At 42.2% G+C, this 23,779-nt stretch overlaps 1 protein-coding gene across 9 annotated transcripts in view; it reads left to right on the top strand.

The window, feature by feature from the left end:
• Positions 1–23,779, top strand: part of LOC110512801 (growth factor receptor-bound protein 10) — an 85,602-nt gene extending 61,823 nt beyond the window's left edge. For 8 of the 9 annotated variants that reach the window (XM_021592972.2, XM_021592974.2, XM_021592984.2 and 5 more), the window contains 12 exons: positions 8,445–8,601; positions 11,758–11,873; positions 12,405–12,479; positions 13,767–13,904; positions 14,232–14,342; positions 17,395–17,490; positions 17,736–17,810; positions 18,117–18,233; positions 18,558–18,624; positions 18,739–18,826; positions 19,013–19,106; positions 19,290–23,779. In XM_021592972.2, coding sequence (XP_021448647.2) covers positions 8,445–8,601; positions 11,758–11,873; positions 12,405–12,479; positions 13,767–13,904; positions 14,232–14,342; positions 17,395–17,490; positions 17,736–17,810; positions 18,117–18,233; positions 18,558–18,624; positions 18,739–18,826; positions 19,013–19,106; positions 19,290–19,436 — 1,281 coding nt within the window. In that variant the 3' untranslated portion in view covers positions 19,437–23,779. Of the gene's footprint in view, positions 1–7,130; positions 7,441–8,444; positions 8,602–11,757; positions 11,874–12,404; positions 12,480–13,766; positions 13,905–14,231; positions 14,343–17,394; positions 17,491–17,735; positions 17,811–18,116; positions 18,234–18,557; positions 18,625–18,738; positions 18,827–19,012; positions 19,107–19,289 lie in introns of those variants that run through there. The other variant, XM_021592999.2, reaches the window with a different exon arrangement.

The raw sequence follows: 23,779 nt of genomic DNA on the forward strand, positions 1-23,779 counted from the left end.
TCCCCTCAGGAGGCTGAAAAGATTTGTCATGGGCTCTCAGATCCTCAAAAAGTTCTGCAACTGCACCATTGAGAGCATCTTGACTGGCTGCATCACCGCTTGGTATGGCAACTGCTTGGCATCCGACCGGAAGGCGCTACAGAGGGTAGTGCATACTGCCCAGTACATCACTGGTGCCGAGCTCCCTGCCATCCAGGACCTCTATACCAGGCAGTATCAGAGGAAGGCCCTAAAAATTGTCAGACTCCAGCCACCCCAAGCCATAAGACTGCTAAATAGTTAGTCCGGGTATCATTTGGTTAACAATTTAACTATCTACATTGACCATTTTTGCACTAAATGTTTTGATTCACATATACTGCTGCTACTGTTTACTATCTGCATGGGCCACAGTTTTAGTCTGAGAAAATTATACCAGAGCCATCTATATATAGAAGTGTGTGTTTAGCCTATATTGAACGTGTGAGAAAAGAGCAGTTGATTCATCATTGCATGACTTTACTGGAGGGAATGTGAACTGCCCTGCTCTGTGTCCAGGATGGAGGCTTGACAGGGTGGAATGTGTTGCTGCAAGCTGTTAGTTCATCTGGCCCGAGTAGAGTGTCTCAGCGGGCCCGCAAAGCTTCAGCTGGACTCATGTAGGTCATGGAGACTGCATGGAATCCTCCACTGCAGGGCAGAGCAGGCCTCTCTCCCTCACAACTCTCTTGCTCTCTAAACTGAGAAGAGGACAGCTTCTCTCACTCTCAACTCTAACTCTCAACTTTCTGCTTTTCTCTCTGCCCTGCCGTCTCTCTTCCTCCCTCTCTCTCAACTCTATCTCTCTCTGCCTCAACTCTCTCTCATACAGGAAAGTAGGACAGCTCAGATTTCTCTCAAGTGGAACTTGTGTTCAGAGAGAGGAGGGAAAAGAGAGGGGGAAAAAAAGGGGGAGAGAGTGAGAGATGGAGACACAAGGAAAGTGCTTTCTGTAAACAGGAAAAAAGAGATGCAACAATACTCCCACACTCTCAGCATATACATTCAATTAATCTCTAACTTGTTCAATTTTGAAAAGGCAACCATTGGAGGAAATGCAGAAGGACAACTGGCTTAATTCAAATAGCAGTAATGACTGTACGTCCATAGTAGAGAGCAGAGCAGCGCCATTGGAATGGGGCCTGATCTCGCCTTCTCTCCAGAAACACCTAATTATACTGGAACACAATGTACAGCTATGTTAAATCTCTGAAATCAAATCTCTCTCACCGTTTCTCAGCACTCACCTTTAATAAACTGATTCTGCTGCTGACTTCTTGTATTGTAGTAGGCCTATACCAGAGCATTATTGAGTCTGAGTGAGCTGGTTCCGTGTGTGTTTGTGTGTGTGTGTGTGTGTGTGTGTGTGTGTCTGTGTGCCACCACCAGCAGCTAGCTGGCCTTTGCCTGGCCTTACAGCTTGGGTGAACAGTGCAAGTAGAAGTACAGTGAGTGCAGCTTGCGGGCGGCTGGTTTTATTGTGTAGTCAAAATTGAATGATGTCATCCTTTTGTGAGTCCCCAATGGCAGTCCCTGAGTCCCGTAAGGGGACAATGATCTGCGGTGCGGTGGCCTGAAAGGGTGCTACCCAGGCCCCTGCTGTGCAATTAACCAGTCTGCTCCTATTGGAGAAATATTTGGCTCCTCTCTGGATTGATCTCAGTAGGGAGCCGCAGGGAAAGATCTCGGCCATTCAAAAGGAATTGTTGGGGTTGGAGGCAGGGGCCGATGGGATGTGTGTGGCAGGGAGGAGGTATGGGAGCTCCAGGCTCTGCTCAGGGGGGATTCTTCCCAGAGGAATGCACAGAGCTGGTGGATCAGCCTCTATTTGATCTATATATAGACACCAACCGTGGGTCTTTTTGCTTGTGGTTTGTTCTGGTGGCTAAGGAACTGAGGGATTGTTTGGTTTTGGGGGTGGGTTCCATAATGGTAGCTTGTTGAGTTTTAGTTAATGAGTCAAGTTGTTCTGCATTTTTTGAACATATGCTGATATCTGGAACCACCAGAAAAAAATGAAATGTATACAGTTAGTCATATATTATAACTTATTATAACCTAAACTTTCCAAAGAGAGTCGTTTTTTCATCATGCCCTTTGAGCCAATAGACTGTCTTTGACTGGGCTGCCCTGTACTGTACTCTGTACTCCCATGGCTAACTTTTGTTATATCAATGGGATATGGTTGAGTTTCAGCCATGAGCTGGGTGGTTTGCATGTGGGAGTTCGATGGGGATGAGTAGTCACTGTGGCCTAGATGTTAACCACAGTATGGCGTTAGTTCATCCACATCTCTCCACTTCTGAAAGTATAAAAGTACTGTTTTAACTGGCCCCAGCATCTGCTAAATACACTGCTAAACGTGCATGATCAAATCAAATGGATTTGTACTGATATCTCAAAGTGCTGTACAGAAACCCAGCCTAAAACCCCAAACAGCATGCAATGCAGGTGAAGAAGCACGGTACCTCCCTAGAAAGGCCAAAACCTAGGAAGAAACCAGGCAATTTTATCTTTATTTAACTAGGCAAGTCAGTTATTAAGAACAAATTCTTATTTTCAATGACGGCCTAGGAACAGTGCAGAACGACAGATTTGTACCCTGTCAGCTCGGGGGTTTGAACTTGCAACCTTCTGGCTACTAGTCCAACACTCTAACCACTAGGCTACCCTGCCGCCCTGGCTATGAGGGGTGGACAGTCCTCTTCTGGCTGTGCCGGGTGGAGATTATAACAGAACATGGCCAAGATGTTCAAATGTTCATAAATGACCAGCATGGTCAAATAATAATAATCACAGTAGTTGTCGAGGGTGCAGCAAGTCATCACCTCAGGAGTAAATGTCAGTTGGCTTTTCATAGCCAAAAAGCTGCTGTCTCTAGAGAGTTGAAAACAGCAGGTCCGGGACAGGTAGCACGTCCAGTGAACAGGTTTGGATTCCATAGCCGCAGGCAGAACAGTTGAAACTGGAGCAGCAGCACGGCCAGGTGGACTGGGGACAGCAAGGAGTCATCATGCCAGGTAGTCCTGAGGCATGGTCCTAGGGCTCAGGTCCTATGGTCCCCCAGGAAAGAGAGAATTAGATAGAGCATACTTAAATTCACACAGGACACCGAATAGGACAGGAGAAGTACTCCAGATATAACAAACTGACCCTAGACCCCCGACACATAAACTACTGCAGCATAAATACTGGAGGCTGAGACAGGAGGGGTCAGGAGACACTGTGGCACCATCCGATGATACCCCCGTACAGGGCCCAACAGGAAGGATATAACCCCACCCACTTTGCCAAAGCACAGCCCTCACACCACTAGAGGGATATCTTCAACCACCAACTTACCATCCTGAGACAAGGATAGTACTTCAAAACCTTCCAAATCCGTATTATATATTCTGTCGTTTTATTGTTCTGTACCTAGCTCACTAACTGCGTGGGATGGAGAGTGCATTGTACATGACTTGGTATTGTGCATCTGAAAGCCCCCATATTAGTCCTTGGCCAAAGTTCTGGTCATTTTTCTTCTATAGTGAGCCTGGATAAATCCCCTCTTTGGGGGGCTTAATTTGACAACAAGAATTGGTTCATGTCCACCTCATGAGTCAGCAGTATTTACGTAGCCTTCCCTTTACAGGCCGACTCAGCCCAGCACTTCCCCCCGGGCGAGCAGACTGCAGGCAGCGAGTGCATCTCAGGACATGGCAAGCTCCTCTGAAAGTCTATTGTCTTTATTCCACAAGGTTTTGTCTCACATTCTCATTAGTGGATGTCAATGGCCACTGAAGTTCAGAGACCACACAGTACATTTGGCTTCATTAAAGAGGTACTTGTAAACGGGACTGGTTTGTTGGTGGGTTGCAGAGAGGGGGCGAGACCACCGCTCAGTCGACCGCTAGCCAACACGGTTTAATCAATGGCTGTTCTTTTGGGGGATCAGAGAGTCGAGCCACTTCTTTGGTTTTGAATAATTTAGGGAGATAATGGAGTTAGCCTACAGAGAAGCACTAGATTTAGAATCACCTCCATAGAGATTTAATTGAACTCAGGTTTTTCTTATGTATAAGATTTAAGGTATTCAATTGTAAGTCCGGGAAGATACCAGTATCACGATACTCGTCAGTGTCGTGGCAAGGAAACAAAATACAAACTTCCTTAGAAAAACAGCCCTAATGTTGGAAACAAAGCTATAGCACACAATGTATTACATACAGCAGGATTTTAAAGATCCAAATAGTTTGGTCTGGTTCGTGTTTTCATTTTTGTCATGGAAATATTGAGATACTGGTATCGTCACAGCCCTATTCAATTGGTTCCACCACTTATTCTTTGCCTCTTATGTCATAGCCAATAAAATGTTGTTATATAGCCTGGTACAGTAGGCTATATTAAATATAAAATGCCTCTCAAAGAGATCAGGTCAGATGTTTCCATCAGAAGAATTACTCATAGAAATAGAATGAACAGAATAGTATTGGATCCTCTAACTTTGGCAATTACACTGGTAAACTCATGGGTGCACTATGTTCTACGTATTCTAATTATATGGAATGACCACTACTACCCCACTGTAGCCTGCTTACTGAAGACCCCAATTGCCTGTGTCCCAAATGGCACCATTTACAGTACTTAGCATGGTAAAACCTATTCAGTGGTGACCCTCTATATTACTTCACCATTCCTTTCCGGTGTGGGTAGAGAGGTAGAGTAGAGAGGACCTGATGTCACCACAACCTTATAGATTTATACTGCAGTCCATATTATACCGACCCTAAGAGGCTAGTAACCAGTATTGACCAGTAATCTAGAGTTTTTAACACAATCCCTGATGTAAATGTTGTGCTTTTAATGCACTTGTAATGTGTGTCTGAGAGTGGCTGAAGTGTGACATTGCATGTGTGTGTGTGTGTTTATGAGAGAATGAGAGTGGCTGAAGAGGGACTCTTGTGTGTGTAGCTTGGGGCTCTCAGCAGCTTGTCCCTGGGTAATTACATCACAAGTCCTGAGTCATCCTGGAGGCCCACCACTGAATGAGAATAGTGTTCAGAAAGAACCGGAAGACAACCCAGCTCGCTCTCTCTCCCTCCCCCTCCCTCTTTCTCTTTCTCCCTGTCTTTCTCTTTCCTTCTCTGCCTCTCTCTTTCTCCCTTCCCTCTCTTCCCCTTCCTCCCTTTCATTTTCCCTCTCACTCTTACTTCCCCCCTCTCTCTTTATCACCTCGCACACAAGGAATTATTTTCTCTCTTAGAAAAAAAAAGTGGAGTAGGTCAAGGAAGTGTGCCGTGTCTCCTCAGTCCTCATCACTCACTTGAATGTCTTTCTGTTCCTTTCATCACATTGGGATGCAATGTTGGATTGAAACATTTTCCACTTAGAGGTTGAGAGGTTATGTTCCTGCTCTTGTTCGGTTAAGTTAGGACCATGTGCTCCAATTCTCTACCCCCTGAAGTGTGTACTTGTGGACTCCTCTGCACCCATGTCAAAGCACGTGACTCCTCTCCTCATAATATCCAGTACAGTATGTATTCTAGGATAATAATACGATGTAACAGTGATGTAATAGGCGTAGTGGTGTAGTACTGGTTGTGCTATCTCATTCCACACATGTTAGCTGCTGGCAGTGGTAGTGTGTCCTGTTGTGGTACAGCATGGTAGGTATGTGACATGGGGTTTTCCCCACTGATTCACCAGGCAGGCCAGTACTGAGGTAGTGATAAGTCAATGAGGAGAGGGGTGTGGCTGCAGTGACAACTGGAAGCCTAGTATAGTGGCATGTACACTACACATAGCCCTACTACTACTTACTACTATCACATAACATTCTCTTTCTCTCTTTCTTGTTCTCTCTCCCACCTCTCTCACTATTGTCTGTCTCTGTGTATCTGCTCTCTTTCTCCTTCACTATTTCTCTCCCTCCCCTCTCCCTCGCTCTTTCACTATCTCTTCCTCTAATTAACTGTCTCTTTCTTTTCCTCCATCTATCTTTTCCCCTCTCTACTTGTCCGTCTCTTTCTTCTTTCTCACCCTCTCTCTCTCTCGATTCAATTTAAGGGGCTTTATTGGCATGGGACTCTTTCTCTAGCTCTCCCCTCCCCTGCCATAGCCCAACTCTCTTTAAGGCTTTATGATGCTTTCAAGACAACTGGAAACCCTGAAAAAAAATCGAGGTTGAATCGTAACGGCGGTGATCTTCAGGTCGGCAAGTCGGAGCTCTAGGAAGAGGCCTGAGTTCCCGACTTGGAATTCCCAGTTGTCTTGAATGCACTGAAGTCGGAAGTCAGAGATTTCCCAGTTTCGAGTTCCCAGTTGTTTTGAACATGGCAATAGTAGTGAAACCCTAAATCATCCTTCCTGGCCACTATGGCTGCTTCCTGCTTCCTACACTGGAAGGAAGGGAACTGTTATTTAAGACCTCCCATTATCCTCCTTCTCCCTTCAGCATAGTGTTTGTATATAGATATTGACCCAATGAGGATGTTGAAAGGACATTGGCTAAATGTCTACTCCAGACAGGGTGGGGCAGAGCCTTTGTCAGTCCAGTCAGTGGGGTATTAAGTATCTGAAGTAAAACAAAACAAAAGGGGGTTGGTGGGTGAACGGAATAGTGAAAACACTAAGTTTCCGGGTTTTGTTCTTTTGAGAGAAAGAATTTTGGCATGAAGCTAGACTCGAGGGGAGGCCAACGAGAAGTTCAAGTACTCAGGTTTGTTTAATTTAGCCCGTAATGAGCCTTGCGCTGTCGTGAGAGAGATTTCTGACTGCAAAGTTCAAAGCTGTACCACGGAGAGAAAAAAGAAAAGAAACAAGCCCTCACTTGAAACTTCAGAACATGTTGGGAGGTTAAAACGAAGGCTTCTTTCGCTCTGCCCCACACCCCTCTTAAATGATCATTTTCACTTTTACTCAAAAATAATCTGAAAGCTATTCAGAGCTGCAGCCTGATAAAGTTGACTGTGTCTGTGCATGACTGTGCATCTGTGTATGTGAGTCTGTGTGTGCGTGTAAGAGAGAGAGAGAGAGAGAGAGAGGTTGTGTGAGTCTGTGAGTGTGTGTCTGTGTGGGAATGATTACATCAGCCTGAGCGAGCCCTATGATTGGTTAAGGAAGTGTGGTTTGATTCACTACCTAAAAGCCCATGGCTGTAACCCTTTGTGAGGGATGCAGAGGGAAGTTGTCAGCTAGCCGGACTGGAAATAGTGCCATCTGCTTGCTTTGTCCTGCACTAGGCAGAGGAGAGGAGATTATGTGACAGGTCCCATAACAGGCAGTCGCTGACAGAGAGTAAGGAACTGTGCTGTACTACAGTCTTTTTTTCGACCAAGTTGTGGAGAGGGTTGTTCATCTGTGTGTGTTCTGTGCGGAGGCAGGCTCACTCCAAAAATGCCATCGTGCTCTCCGGACTGCTGCCTATTACAGGCCGTAGAGGTAAGCTCTTAGAGACATATTTAACCGCTTTTCCCTTTTTCTCTGAAGTCTGATGAAGGTTAGCTGAGATGAGGGTCAAAGTATACGCTATAAAGTTCGAAGATCATTTGTATTTTTTTTAAGATATGACGAGCAAGGAGGGAATATTGGAGAGGCTCAGAATGAATCGAAGCCCCCTTGAAAGGAGAAATTGTTTTTTCCTTTCCTGTCGAAAGAAGATGTGATCTGTTGTAAGGCTTTGAATTTGTTGAAGCTATAGCTGGAGAAGGGAATGAGAATGTATTTTTATAAGACATGTTCAAAGTGTGCGTACTGTAGCCTAAGTGGGAAAGCTAAGAAAGCTAAATTCCTACTAAAATCTCCTTGGGAGAACCAGAGGAAATAGGATCTGTGCTCAGATGGGGATTTATCAGGGTTTTATCCATTGTTTCTATTAATGCACTATATTCCTCTATACAGTATCTTTCTATATAGTATATTTCAGTATCTTTCTATACAGTATCTTGTTCTATACTGTATCGTTCTATACACTATTTTTCTATACATTATCTTTCTATACAGTATCTTTCTATACAGTGTCTTTCTATACAGTGTCTTTCTATACAGTGTCTTTCTATGCATTATCTTTGTGCCTAATTCTGTCAGTGGATAATCTCTATGGAAACAGGTGGTGTGGATTGAAGGACTAAAACAGTCCCCTTAGTATTTAAGCTTGAAGTATGATTCTGATGAGTGTCACATTTATGTTTTTATGACCTATATTTTCCCACAAACCGCTGCCAGTGAGAATGGATTGTATATGTCTTGTATGCTCATCAAACACGCATGGTTATGAATCAAAGTAAATTAGCTCTTGGTAATATATTACAAATGCTTTCTATGTAAAACTATGCCTGTCTACGTCTGAACTTTGCGCCTCATCTATCTGAATTATGTCTGTCTGCCTACGAGGTTGTGTCTGGGAATAGTTCTAACATGAAAGGGCCTTTTCATTCCTCTTTTAGATTATAAACATTTTCAGCGAGGACGGCATGGGGAAAGTAGTGGAAATACCAGCCGACATGACTGCAAGAGATCTTTGCCAGCTCCTCGTGTACAAAAGCCATTGTGTGGATGACAACAGTTGGGCACTTGTTGAGCATCACCCTCTCCTCGGACTAGGTAAGTGGCAACCTGGTGTGCTGGATGGGTGGGCTGGTGGGCAGGCTGGCTGGCAGGACATAGCCTAGCGCTCCCTCCCCCCTCTGCCCTCGCTCTGTGAGAAGCCGACTGGATAATGAACATGTTCTCCTGCTCATGTTAAAGTCAACAGAGGTCTCGCTATGGAAACCAAGAGTCATCATAAATAATAGATAGCCTATTCCTATAGCCTATATTTTCTCTTGTATATCATTATTTTGGTTAACAGTCGTTAGCTGCCTGTCCGCGCCTGCTCTTAGTCTTTTAGACGGTTTCAGAGTCTGGTGTATATGGCACCTTATATAGTGCACTGCTTTTGACCAGAGCGCTATGGGCCCTGTTAGAGGAAATTCACTATGTAGGGAATAGGGTGCCATTTGAGATGCAGTCTGAGACAACGGGAACCCCCCTGACATCACTCTCCCAAACCGTAGTTTGTTACCGTACCTGAGAACGGATATACGGTCACTTACAGTTGGAGATAAGAATGTCCATTGTCCATGGTCACATGTAATAATATGGTAGTAATATGATAATAATATGGTAAGAGATGTTCTTTATTATCTAATTCTAGACCAGGAGTAGCGATCACTGGATCATACAGGTACCTTGCTCTGTCTAGTTACTGTATATCTAGTCACCCCCATGCTAGTCAACATTTGTTCGGGGACTTTACTTTGGGCTTATACCATAGCTGAACAGGATAACGCTCGTCTCACTGAATGTTAGATTCATTGAAATTAGGTTGTGTAAGTCAAGACGTAGAATGCTTAATGTGGCGGCATTGCAGTGATTTGTTAAGAGTTCTGAGAAACTGAATGCTCCAAACTTCAACCCCCTAAGGAACGAGCAATTATAAAACACAAGTTGTGTCTGGGCTTATATCTTCATTATAGCAGATGGGTGAAATGAAAGTACTGTATTTCTGGGAACGTTTAGGCCTAAACACTGAAATGTAGTCTACCCAATATGTACGCACAACATAAAGGGTAACAATTATATGCAGTATTATTTTCAGTAATTATTTAGGTTTTATACCGTGGGAAGAACAAGTATTTGATACACTGCCGATTTTGCAGGTTTCCCTACTTACAAAGCATGTAGAGGTCTGTAATTTTTTATCATAGGTACACTTCAACTGTGAGAGACAGAATCTAAAAAATAAAAAAAATCCAGAAAATCACATTGTATGATTTTTAAGTAATCAATTTGCATTTTATTGCATGACATAAGTATTTCATTTCATTTTGTCACATGATTTGTTCTGATTGGTTTGGTGTCAGCGCTGCCAAAACCGTGCTAAGTATAGTAGGGATAACCAGTATTTTTTTATTTATTTTACCTTTATTTAACTAGGCAAGTAAGTTAAGAACAAATTCTTATTTTCAATGACAGCCTAGGAACAGTGGGTTACAGAACGACAGATTTGTACCTTGTCAGCTCGGGGATTTGAACTTGCAACCTTTCGGTTACTAGTCCAACACTCTAACCACTTGGCTACCCTGCTGCCCCATGAAGTATAACTTCATCCCTCTACAATGGCAAAATTCTACAGACTTTTGTGCATCTCAAATGGCACTTTTTTTTTTACAGTGAACTACAAGGCACTATATTGCACTATAAGGTGCCATTTGTACGCAACCTCCATTCGTTGTAAAAGGAACCAGGGCTGATCTGACCTTTAGAAGCTGCCTGAATGGAGCTAGGGCAGGCTCTCTATGGTGAGTCCAGTCCACTAGAGGCAAGGCAAGGTCACTCTTCCTAATTGCTCCTTAATCTGACCAGGCTTGTCCAGATGGGCCTTGTTGTATAAGAATGACATCCAGCCAATTAGATATGTTGCTTTCCCAACCTTGCTCCCAATCCCCTCACTAAGGAGGAAACTAGGAAAGACAGGGAGACACACAGATCCAAAATGGAGACGAGGTCCCTGACTCCCTGGTATGAAGAAGGCTAACGCATCTGTCATTACTGAGTCATCTCTTCTCTTCAGAATGGGTCAGGAGATAGTTGAAAGACAACCCCACAATCAGTGGGGGTGTTTCCTTAGAGAAAGAAAGAGAGAGAGAGAGCGAGAGAAGGCCACTGTCAGTCATCGGGTGAATAGAATAGCTGATAAGAATAATGGCCAATGACCCTCCCTCAGCTTCCCCCACAAAGGGTTACAACCTCTACAGGATTTAAGCTAGTGAGTCAGGGGCTTGACTGACTCATGGTCAGAGAGGAAGTGACTCACCAAAGAGCCTCAGTAAAGGCAAGGTAGAGGAGGTACTGAATTGGCTCTCCATTTCTTGATATATAAGTGGACTGGAATCCAACCAGGTTGCAACATCAGTATGAAACTACACACATAGTTTCTGAAAACGTCCACATTGTCTATTTCCTCTTTCTCTCTCTCTTAATGAGTGAGATAATCTTACTGCTTGTCCAAGAAAGCCTGGGCCCTTCCTCCCCAGTCCCCAGTGTCTCCTTTCCTGCTGCCAAAATCTATTTAGGAATCCTGCTTCCACAGTTGGATGTGAAACATGTGTTCCTGAGAGAGAGCAGGGGCCAGGCAGGGTCAGTGGTCCAGGCAGACAGCAGGGCCTGTATAGCATAGCAGCATAGCCCCACTAATTGTTTGAGAGAGGGGGGAGTGCATGTATGCTCAAGACATTGACAGGATGGGGGGGGGAAGAGGAATATAGCAGGGTTGGGGTCAATTCCAGTCATTTCAGAAAGTAAACCAAATTCCAATTCCAAATGTTCATCTTTGAAAAGCTGTGAAAATAATTGGAATTGGAATTTCAGTGTACTTCCTGAATTGACTGGAATTGAAATGGAACTGACCCCAACCCTGGAATATAGTAAGAACATGCTGATTTGTCTGCAAGTTTTGGATAAGATAAGGGGTGTGTGGGTTAGAGGGTTAAGGAGAGGGGGTGGGCAGAGTAGGCGGGGAGTGGGTTATGGGTGAGGAGGGGTGTGTGTGTGTGGGGGTGGGGTTCATAGGCTGAACTGCTTGTTCTTTCATCGTTTGCCTTATACACGCAATGTTCAGGAAATTAAAATTCAAACTTTTTCTTGTTAAAGACGTGATATTGTGTCCTTAGTGTAGGCTTCCATTTGGTAACTAGCTCATTCTCTCTCTCTCGACAGAGAGGTGCTTGGAGGACCATGAGCTAGTGGTACAAGTGCAGGCATCCATGACCAGCGAGGGCAGATTTCTGTTCAGGAAGAACTATGCCAAATATGAATTCTTCAGAAATCCCCTGGTAGGTTTTTTTTGTTAATTTGTTTCCAAAGAATCCCAGAGCTCGCATGCAGAGTTTTTCCTTGTCCTATTTATACTCTCTACATGTGTAAACGGTTACATCAAGCTAAACAGCCTGGATGTTATTTTTTGTTTACAAGCAATGCATTTCTTAAATGAGTGGCGAATGTTTGGTTGTGCTTGTTAAATGTTGCATATTACCCAGAAAAATCATCCTTCCCTCACTTTATAGTAATGTCCCCACTCACACTTAAAAAAATAAACAGATTGTGATAACACTGTTAGACTGGTAGACTATAACTGTCCTGGACTCAGAAAGGCTAAACCAGGGTCTGGGAAACTGTCCCTAAACGTACTTATTTAAGAAACAGGTTGAAACTAGATTGAAAAGTTATGAGACAAATGTTATTGTTTAATGTTTTTCTTCATTTTCATTTGGGAAAAGGGATTAATTTAATGTCTCTTGGCGTTCCACCTCCATCCTTCTGATTTTCCTTTTACCCACAACCTTCCCTTTCTCACTTACCAACAGAATTTCTTTCCCGAGCATATGGTTGCATGGTGCCAGGAAACAAATGGTGCAATCCCACCATCTCAACTTTTACAGGTATGTACCGTAGAACCATAAAGACTCCACTGCCTCAGCATACTGCGTACTTCAGTGTTTGTTGTGTACTGTATGTCTGATCTCACCTTTGACCTCCTTGTGCATGTCTTGTCAGAGAACAGACTGTAACACTTGATGTTCTGTTGACATACGAGTGTCTCTGCACACGCAGGCCAGGTGTGCCTAACAGAAAGACAAACAGACAGACAGATATTACAGCTTCTGAAGCGAAGCAACTGTGAGAGGGGAGTAAAGGAACGTACTGAATGTTATAGCACAGCGCATCAGGCCAAAATCCTCCCATTCTGCACCAGGCAGCACAGCGCAGCTGCATGGTGCCTTTAAAGACCTGAGGCTCTAATGGAATGAAGTTTACATGTTCAGCCTGCAAATGTAGCAGTGTGACAAAACATTATTAAAAGGGCCATGACTGGAATCCATCCACTATGGCAGAAAGCTTTTAAAATGATACCATCCCTGACATGGTCAGTTTTAAGGAGCAGGCTGGGGGCGGTTGCAGGAATCCAGTCGGAATCAAATCAAGTCAGATCATAAACAGTGGATCACTTAAAGGTGCGCTGCTCAAAAATTCTAATAGTTAGCCTACTTTCAGTCATTGTGTAGAGAATCAGTGTTCCGTCTAAACCGCCGTGAAATATATTTTCCATAACCAAAAATATAGTATTTTTAGCTGTTTGAAGCTGGTGTACAAAACCAGAAGTAAAAGACGCAAAAGCAAAACTTCAGAACGGGAAGCATAGAAATGGCACACATAAAACACATCTACCGCTTCTTAGACTTGCTTTCAATGAGAATGTCAGATCCTTAACTCGCATTTCTATGTCAATTTGGTCATCGAAAAGTGGCATATTGCAGCTTTAATTAGTATCTTGTCAGGTCAGGAGACAGTGTCAGAGAGAGTTCTGTATTCTGCAGGGCATGTTAAAACCAGTAGGTGCTTATCTTATCGCTCCACTCAGTTCTTGGAACAATTTGCTGTCAGAATCAGAAGTCCTTGTTGAATTGTCTGTCTCTACAGTGTGTATGTGTCTTGGTTAATACTGTTACATAAGACAGAACATCTGTCTGAACATTTCTCTCCCATGTTTAAAGTGGCTCATAAAAATTGGTATCACAAGAATGCCAAGATTGTTCGTTATATAAATGTTTGTTTTCTGGCTAGGAAGGAAGGCGGTGGAGGTTTATTTATCCGAGCCCCATGAAAATGATGATATTTGATGATGATAGCTGTGTGCTAAAGCCTTCTTCTCTCTCTCCTTCTCTCAGAATTTCTTGAACTCCAACAGTTGTCCTGAGATCCAGGGCTTTTTATATGTGAAAGAGATGGGCAGGAAATCCTGGAAGAAGCTATACGTGTTCCTTAGACGCTCAGGACTTTACTTTTCTACAAAAGGAACGTCAAAGGTACATGGCCTTTTCTCTTCTATGGTAGGCTTAGAACATGAACTCTGTTAGTATTAGGCTTGTATTGCCGTATCCCTTAGCCAATATCCCACATTTAAACTGCACTAGTAAATAGCCTACAAAGTCTAATACTTTAGTTGTTAGTTAAGAGGCTGCTTGCCTCAATCATCAGTGTACATACTTGCTGCTCAGAAAGGCCTGCCTTCTCTATGTCCCATACAACCACACAAGCTGCTATTGATTTGAGTGGAGCTCTGCTCTCTGCTACCTCCAGGCCTAAGTTTCTTCGTGATGAAATGACATCGGCTATTGATTTATCCTCCACAGGAGCCCAGGCATTTACAGTTACTAGCAGACCTGGAGGACAGCAATGTCTTCACAGTAACAACAGGCAAGAAGCTACACAGTGCGCCGACAGACTACGAGTTCTGTATAAAGGTACGTTCAAGAGAAAGAAAGGCCTCTGCACTCGAGGCATTGCAAGTCATTCAGATGCTCATATGTTGTCTATTATTCCGCTGTCTTCTATGGAGGACAAGCCGTCTCCTATTACAGTTATTGAACAGTGTCGTGTCTAGACTGTGTCTGCTTCCCAAATGGTGCACTATAGAGGGAATGGGTTGCCATTTGGTAAGCATCCTGTATCTTGCTGAGACATGCCTGACGAGAGGCAGGCTTCGCTGCCATTGTGTGCTCTGTGTTGACCCACTTTCTGGCTGTATAATAAATGGATAGAGAATGAAACTAAAATCCAACAAAATCCTATTTTATTCTGCAACATGATCAGGGTTGGAAAGGTTCCTTTCTAAATGATTGGGCTCATCAGTAAAAAAAAAAAAATGCTGCTCTCATGGAATGGCATGCTTTGATCACTCCCCAAAAGTGCTATTTGCGTGTAAAAAATGTATGCCATATTTACGTTTTTGTTGGTGACACTTTGGTATCTGGATAATATGCAGCTGTTTAAGTCTATCATGTATCCATTAGGCCCATGGACATTTTTGAATCATCACAGATTAGATTGAGCAATAAAAGCCCCACTCGTGGTCTTCTTAAATGAATCTTGTTTTTGACAGTATGGAGCACAACACCACAGAGGAGTTTAGAAGGGAGCAACTCAAACTTTTATTCCGTAGGCTGGGATCCGCACTATGCAGCTGTTGAGGGAGTGCATTTTTCACTCACTGTCCACTGGTTGAAAAAACAATGATTTATAGGCAGCTTAAACTTCTTCAATTCAACTATTATTGAGTTAAAATACACATATACATTTGTGAACAGCCATCCACAACAACCACAATCCGTAATGAACAAATAGCTAAAAGAGAGAGCAGCAGTGTGATTCACATCAATGTGCTATGTACAATGCCTTGCAAAAGTATTCATCCCCCTTGGTGTTTTCCCTATTTTTTTTTGCATTACAACCTGTAATGTAAATAGATTTTTACTTGGATTTCATGTATAATGGACATACACAAAATAGTCCAAATTGGTGAAGTGAAATTTAAAAAAAATGACTTGTTTCAAAAAATAAAAAACCTGGATAAGTGGTGCGTACATATGTATTCACCCCCTTTGATATGAAGCCCCTAAATAAGATCGGGTGCAACCAATTACCTTCAGAAGTCACATAATAAGTTAAATAAATTCCACTTGTGTGCAATCTAAGTGTCACATGAGTCGATATACACCTGTTCCGAAAGGCCCCCAGATTCTGCAACACCACTAAGCAAGCGACACCATGAAGACCAAGGAGCTCTCCAAACAGGTCAGGGACAAAGTTGTGGAGAAGTACAGATCAGGGTTGGGTTATAAAAAAATATCTGAAACATTGAACATCCCACAGAGCAGCATAAAATCCATTATTAAAAAATGGAAAGAATATGGCACCACAGCAAACCTGCCAAGAGAGGGCCGCCCACCAAAACTCACGGACCAGGCAAGGAGGGCATTAATCAGAGAGGCAACAAAGAGACCAAAGATAACCCTGAAGGAGCTGCGAAGCTCCACAGTGGAGTTTGGAGTATCTGTCCATAGGATCACTTTCAGCCATACACTCCACAGAGCTGGGCTTTACAGAAGAGTGGCCAGAAAAAAGCCATTGTTTAAAGAAAAAAATAAACAAAACATGTTTGATGTTTGCCAAAAGGCATGTGGGAGACTCCCCAAACATATGGAAGAAGGTACTCTGGTCAGATGAGACTAAAATGTAGCTTTTTGGCCATCAAGGAAAACGCTATGTCTGGTGCAAACCCAACACCTCTCATCACCCAGAGAACTCCATCCCCACAGTGAAGCATGGTGGTGGCAGCATCATCGGCAGGGACTGGGAAACTGGTCAGAATTGAAGGAATGATGGATGGTGCTAAATACAGGGAGATTCTTGAGGGAAACCTGCTTCAGTCTTCCAGAGATTTGAGACTGGGACAGAGATTCAACTTCCAGCAGGACAATGACCCTAAGCACACTGCTAAAGCAACACTTTAGTGGTTTAAGGGGAAACATTTAAATGTCTTGGAATGGCCTAGTCAAAGCCCAGACCTCAATCCAATTGAGAATCTGTAGTATGACTTAAAGATTGCTGTACACCAGCGGAACCCATCCAACTTGAAGGAGCTGGAGCAGTTTTGCCTTGAAGAATGGCAAAAATCCCATTGGCAAGATGTGCCAAGCTTATAGAGACATACCCCAAGAGACTTGCAGCTGTAATTGCTGCAAAAGGTGGCTCTACAAAGTATTGACTTTGGGGGGGGGGGGTGAATAGTTATGCATGCTCAAGTTCTGTTTTTTTTGTCTTATTTCTTGTTTGTTTCACAATAAAAAATATTTTTCATCTTCAAAGTGGTAGGCATGTTGTGTAAATCAAATGACACAAACCTCCCAAAAATCTATTTTTATTCCAAGTTGTAAGACAACAAAATAGGAAAAATGCCACGGGGGGTGAATACTTTCGCAAGCCACTGTAGATATCAATAATATGTGATATCCGTATTGCCCATAGGCTACACCACTGCTGTCGTCTTTACCTCCAAGCATTTATTCAAGTTGGATAATCTTTGGACTGTAGCCTACAAAAGCCCATTCCTGCTCTTTTCCCGCAATCCATCTAACACATTTATTTGGTGTGTCATCATAGTGGTCTCAGACTTGCTCAGGCAGAAAAACTTTAACATGCGCCTTTTTCAATGCTGATTTAAATGTCATTGAGACAACAGAAAGGTATCAAGAATTTCTGAATTTCAAAGTAATCCTATAAGTAATCATCTAGTTTTTCAAAAGTATCTGTTATCTGATTACAACATTTTTGCTTGTAACGTAATGGTTTACAGTTTTTCTCACCAACCCTGAACAAGATCAACTATCATCTCATGGGATATGGCAGTGTACGAGGGAGGAGTGTTTTAGTACAACCATATTGTCTGAATGGTTGTTTCTAATGATGAGGTGTTTGTTTGGTCTCTCTAATTGGTTGTTGTGTGTTAATTGACAGCCAAACAAGAGGACTGAGCTGAAAGAGTTGAGGATGTTGTGTACTGAAGACGAACAGAGCAGAACGTCCTGGATGACAGCCTTCAGACTCTTCAAGGTACCAATTCCATGGCAACAAGCCCTCAATACACTGCAAAGTAGTGCCTCAGTTATACCAGAGGGTTGTATCAGATGCAAGTTCACTTCACATGGGTTGTTGTGAGACTCACTTATACCATGCTAATTTGAATACTATCTATCTTTATGAATTTTATGAATATTTTGGAAGGTTTGCTTTTCTTTGGGTGAAGTCAACCAATAGCTAACTTTTTAATTTGTGGATACTTTCATTATTCTTCACAGTATGGAATAGTCCTCTATCAGAACTACAAGATTCCTCAGCAGAGAAAAACTCTGTCACACTTTTCAACACCAGTGGTAAGCCTCTCCTTTTAGCTCCTTACTGCCACCATGCCAGTCAAACTGTTGTTAACATCCAGACTCTTTCTCGGTTGTCTTTCCTTGACTCTTTGTGTCCTCTATTCGGTGATTCGAACCAGCAACCTTTCGGTTACTGGCCCAACACTCTTAACCGCTAGGTTACCTGTTCAGTGCATTTTGAGAAGGAAGTGAGGAGAGAGGAGGACTTCAATGACAGACAATTGAGGAAGAGCCCTAGTACTGTAACAGGGCATTTTCTACATTGGAAGTGTATTGACATTGGCACTGTTTGTCTCCCTCTAGCGGAGTGTGTCTGAGAATTCTCTGGTTGCCATGGATTTCTCAGGAAGGATAGGCAGGGTGATCGACAATCCCTTGGAGGCCCAGAGCGCTGCCATGGAGGAGGGTTATGCCTGGAGGGTGGGTCTCTTTCTACAACGCTACTACAATGTTACTATTCCAATGGTTCTACAGCAATAATGCAACCTTACTACAACGTAGCTACGTTACAGCAATGTTATTACAACCTGTCCACAATGCGACTACAACGTTATTAAGATATTACAATATGAACTTATGGTCAGAAAGAAAACGTACTGCTGTTGGTGATTTAGAAATAATCTGAGCTAGAGTGCAACAACTTTTCTTTGAGTCATGCTTGTCACAAAGCTATCATGCTATCCGTCACGCAGCTGTACCAATGGAGTAACAAACTAATCCATGTTTGTTTGTTCTGTATCTCAGAAGAGAAGTCAACGGATGAACATTCTAGGTAGTCCCAGTCCACTACATCCCTGTTTATTAAGCTCAGGTAATTCAACAACATAAATTCTCACAATCGCTCTGTTATTTGAGTTGGCTACATTCTGTGTAGATAAAAGCCTTGTTCCTGTCCTAAAGCTCTCCTTTCCTCTTCCATGTCCAGTTATTCACAGAACACAGCTGTGGTTCCATGGGCGGATAACGCGAGAAGAGTCCCATCGGATGATCCACCAACAAGGCCAGGTGGACGGGTAAGACTCCTCAGTCTCTGCAACCACACAGCCAACCTGTTATTTAATTGGGATTTATTTGGTTATTAAAGTGCTGCATCTTCAGAATGCCCAGCCCACATGCCAATGTATGTTGGATTTAAATTTGTAAATTTTACCGACATTGACGTTTTCACCAAAGACTGATTTTCCCCCTTTTGTGCTCAGGTTGTTTCTGTTGAGGGACAGTCAAAGCAACCCAAAGGCCTTTGTCCTCACACTGTGCCATCACCAGAAAATCAAGCATTTCCAGATCTTACCGGTAAGTGAGCTTTATCTTGCCTCTGGGCTTTTCTCTCCTTGACCTCCCCATCTCTCTTATGACTACAGGCACACTAAAAAAACAAGTAAAACAGTCAACAATTTTATGGAGTAAAGTCACTTTTGTTGTCCATTACTTCCTCTTGTTCTCACCTGACTGTTGTCTCTATGGTCCGTCCTGCAGTGTGAAGAGGACGGCCAGATCTTCTTCAGCCTTGACGACGGGTCCACCAAATTCACCGACCTGATCCAGCTGGTGGAGTTCTACCAGCTCAACAGAGGAGTCCTGCCTTGTAAACTCAAGCACCCCTGCACCCTCGTAGCCTTATGACCCCTGACCTATGACTTGACCGGACTCTGCCTAAAAACAAACTCAAGACTTTTACTTTAGGAGAAGCTAAAGTGATGAACTCCTGTTGTTCTTGATGTGTCATGAGCTGCCAGAGACTGCGGATGGAACAGGACGGAGTGGTTGGGGGGTTAGGACGGACGCCAGTGGACTTCAGTGACCTCTGTGTTTCGGAAGGAAGGAGGAGATAAAGAAGCAAAAATAAAAGCAAAAAGCTGCACCACGTTGTTATTAACTCTTGTAAAAAACAAAAACATTTTCAAGTGTGTATTCATAGTCACCAATAAGCTCTGATCCACTGACACTGTTTAGTGACAGTTTATGAGATCAAATTAGTTTTTATTTTCCTTGTACAATCATCAGGACTTTGTTTAGTCTGGGCCACTTTTTTACATAATGAAAGTATTTTTTTTGTTACAAATCATCTATACTACAACCTGTTTTTGAAAAGCTGATTGTTTTCTAGTTTGGCGCTTGTGAAACTGGGAACAGACCTTTCCACACTGACTGAAGAAGAATTCCTCTACTGTCTCATTCTTCTCGTTACCAACAATGGCAAATCCCTCCTGTGTTGGAGGGATGGATGGACAATCTGATATTCGTAAAAAGAACATCACGAGACAGATCACGAGGCCAGCTGTCTCTGTCAAGCTGTAGGAAAGGAAAGGCTGGAGCTGGTAACTTAGGATGGAGCTGAAGGATACTCAAGGACTACACAGGATCCATTCATTCCACTCTCATAGGACTTTTCTTCATTTCTTTCTTTCTTTCTTTCTTTGGTGACCTCACAGGCGTTTGTATTCATGACATTTTAGTACTGCATCAAATGTGTTCTTAGTCCGTTTTAGTTTCTTATCAGTAGTCTGGAGCGTATAGATTTCTAACAGTCACACAACAACAACTCAATCACTACATCCAGTTCAGTGTTAAATCAATCCATCATCAGCTTCACCATCCGGTGTTCCACATGAACTTCCCCCCAAAATATAAACTACTACAGGTATTCATTCACTCCCCGTCTCATCCACTCATTTAAGTCCATAGATAGCTGTTGAGGTCCACGCTGCTAGCCTAGTCCTATACCGTGTGCTATAACCAACCCTTCTATTGTTGGCTACAGTACGTATTCAGAATGACACTAGGCTACCATGCTGCTCTTCAGGTGATAACAAGCAACATAACAGCTCTGCTCTTGGGTCTCTCTTGGTGTCAACACAATAATAAAGCTATATGTAAAACATTGGAAAGCATATGGCCATCTTGTGGACTGTAATTCCATGTTGTAAGCACTCTGAAGACATGGTTATGATTATATGAGTAAAATCTAACAGGCCACTGGGGCGGGAGGGTGCCACAGTTTTCTTTTAAACCCACCTGTTTGCATTCCCTCCGTCAGAACACAGGGAAATATAACCACTACATCAAGCTCTTGTGATCCACTAGAGGGATCTGACTAGCTCAGAGTTGACGTGTACAGTCCAAGGTCGGTCTGGTCTGTCTGTTGTGCTGTCTGTAGAATGCAACTGGAATCAATCGACTCATCTGCTACAAGGACCCATCTTCTTAATCCAAGGGTGCATCCCAAATGGCACCGTATTCCCTACATAGTGCATTACCTTACTTTTGACTAGGGCCCGTAAGGCTTTGGTCAAAAGTAGTGCACTATATCGGAAATAGAGTGCCATTTGGGATTCACCCCAAGTCTATTAATTTTAGACTTGTTGCTTTTCTTTTCCATGATGTGATTGAATGATTGTTTTTAGAACAGACACTGTGAAGCCCTAGTAATGGATAATACCCTGAAGTGGAAGGGTTTTTACTGTCCAGCCTCGTCCAAGGTTGCAGTGAACACACAGATTTGTAAAGATGTTTTTACCTGTAACGCAACATTAAGAAAGAGCCATCTTTTTATTTATAGTGTCTTAAGCTGGATAGATTCAGATACAGAATATTAGCCACACGATCTACAAGTTCTGCACAATGACATTTCAAAAAATAAGATGCAATGACTCAATCATTTCAAGTATTGTTATGCAAATTTATTTATATACCTGGATGTGAGTGATTACTTGAAATGTAGCTCTTTTCTCAGTGCTGTTCGTTACTGTTTTATCATTACCATGGAATGATTGAACCGCGTAATTATTACAAAGCATCTATTACAAAGCCTATAATTTTTTTATGTTTGAACACTCAAACTATTTTATCACCAACACTTACTATGAAGTAACATTCAAGTGGTGTTCCCTAATGTCATGGTTTTCATTCCAAATTGGTGTCAGTAGAAAAAGTGTGGGGAATAAAAGTCACTAATATTTCAGTCACAGTGCGTTTCACATCGATATTCAGTTTAATGCCTTTCTCTCACACATTCTTCTACATTTAGGAAATCTTTTCACATGAACCCCTCAAGAATATTTCAAACACAGGTTGAAGAAGATTACATGTATTTTTTTTTTTACATATTTCAACATTTAACATCTTCTTAAGTGTGACTTTCACTGATAATGTCAATCAAATTCATTTCATATCTAGATATTTAATTCATGAGTTGATTTTCAAATACACACTGTTTTTTGAGCTGTCAGTTCAGTTGCTCTGTCCCATTTCATTACAGTTAGTTGTCTTCCATTTTACAGAACTTTCACTCTTTAAACTTTGCGTTAATCAGAACTTTGTTTCTTGTGTCAGAAGTGAAGCTATACCTTTACAATACTTGAGCCACAATTGCAAAAAAGGAATTGGTGTACAGTACGTTAAATGGCCAAGTATTTTCCACAGCGTAGTGTGTATTATCCAATTAGAAAGGCTTGGATGTGATGGCACCACTAGATGCCCACTGCAGTACCCTTTTCTATAGAATTTTGAGAGTAACTTCAGAGCTACACTTCACTGTTTATTGGGTGTGACCAGAGCCATGAATATATAATATATGTTAATGTATGGCTCTGGGTGTGGAATCATTATGACTATACAATGAGCAGGTTAGGTGCCAAAGCTGCTTACTTCTCCTTTGCTAAATTCGGTCAAAACGTCGGACAATATAGCTTCCCATTGGTCATAATGATTTCAGTAGAAATCAGTTAGAATTGCCTCCTCCGGTGGTAATCTTAGCTGTACAATGCAATATGCAACTCATGTAAAAGTTGTGTATTGAATCAATGTACCATATTAGCATATGAAACCATGTAGATGCAACACTGTATTTAGGTTACAGATCACTATTATTACCGCATTGGCTTACTCTTAACTACTTATGAAATGAAGAAACTTGATTTATTTTTATCATTTGGTTTAATGTGCATATCGAGTTTATTTCTTAAATGTTTGTCATGTAAAAACCTCTTCACAAATGTCTGTAATATTGAAATGTTGCTGGTATGGAACTGGAGTTGGCTTGGGCATACGGTGTACATCTTTTCATAGTTCCTGCAAGTCATCCTAAGCTACTCAGACATCACTGACTTCTCAACACTAACTGTTTAGGCCTGTTAGATACAGATAGGTGTTTTTTGTATTCAGAGGCGAGTTCTCTCACATAGTGTCTTGCTATGAACTAGAATGTTACTAGTGACATTGAATCACCTGCAAAGTAGTGAACTGATGAAAGTGAATTAAGTAAATGTACTTTTTTATATTTCAGAGAAATGAATGTAACTGGGTTGCTCAGGGTTGACATGGAGCCTGTTGAAAACTGGTCATATCGTCAGACCAGTGAGATTTTGTATGTGCGATGTTGTGTAGTTCTGTTGATCAACTTGGGGTTAATAGTATTTCACCAAATCATTTTTTCTTTAGTAAGTAGTTTGGCCTTTATGATGTTCGGCCTTTATGATGTTCTTTCAGAATACCAGTAGTTTCTCCCAAACAGTAGTACAGCACAGGTGTCCTCGTTTCTCTTGTGTAAGTCTGTTTGTCCCAAGAAGCCTAAAATGCAGCAGGTGCCTCTGATGACCTTTTTCTCTGCACTAAACCAGAGCTGACTTTGGACCGTTCATGGGAACCTTTTCCAGTGATCGAAAATGACTCTTGTGCTTTGCATATATTGTCACAATGCAAGATACAGTGACTGTACAAAGGAGTAAAGCAAATATATATAGATCTATATAAATATAAACCATTATGTATTTCAGGGAATGCAAAAAAACAAGAACCTGTATCTCTTTTTAAGAGAAAGATCCTGTATTCATACTGTGCTTTGCTTCGATCTGTAAATAGCTGAATGGCTTATCTCTTAATTGTAACCTTTTCAGGTATTTTTGTACAAATAAGGGACTGTTATGTTCTGTTTATTGTAATTAGAATAAAACATTAATACATTGTTA

Source organism: Oncorhynchus mykiss, chromosome 3 (assembly GCF_013265735.2).
Source record: "Oncorhynchus mykiss isolate Arlee chromosome 3, USDA_OmykA_1.1, whole genome shotgun sequence".
Lineage (NCBI taxonomy): Eukaryota > Metazoa > Chordata > Actinopteri > Salmoniformes > Salmonidae > Oncorhynchus > Oncorhynchus mykiss.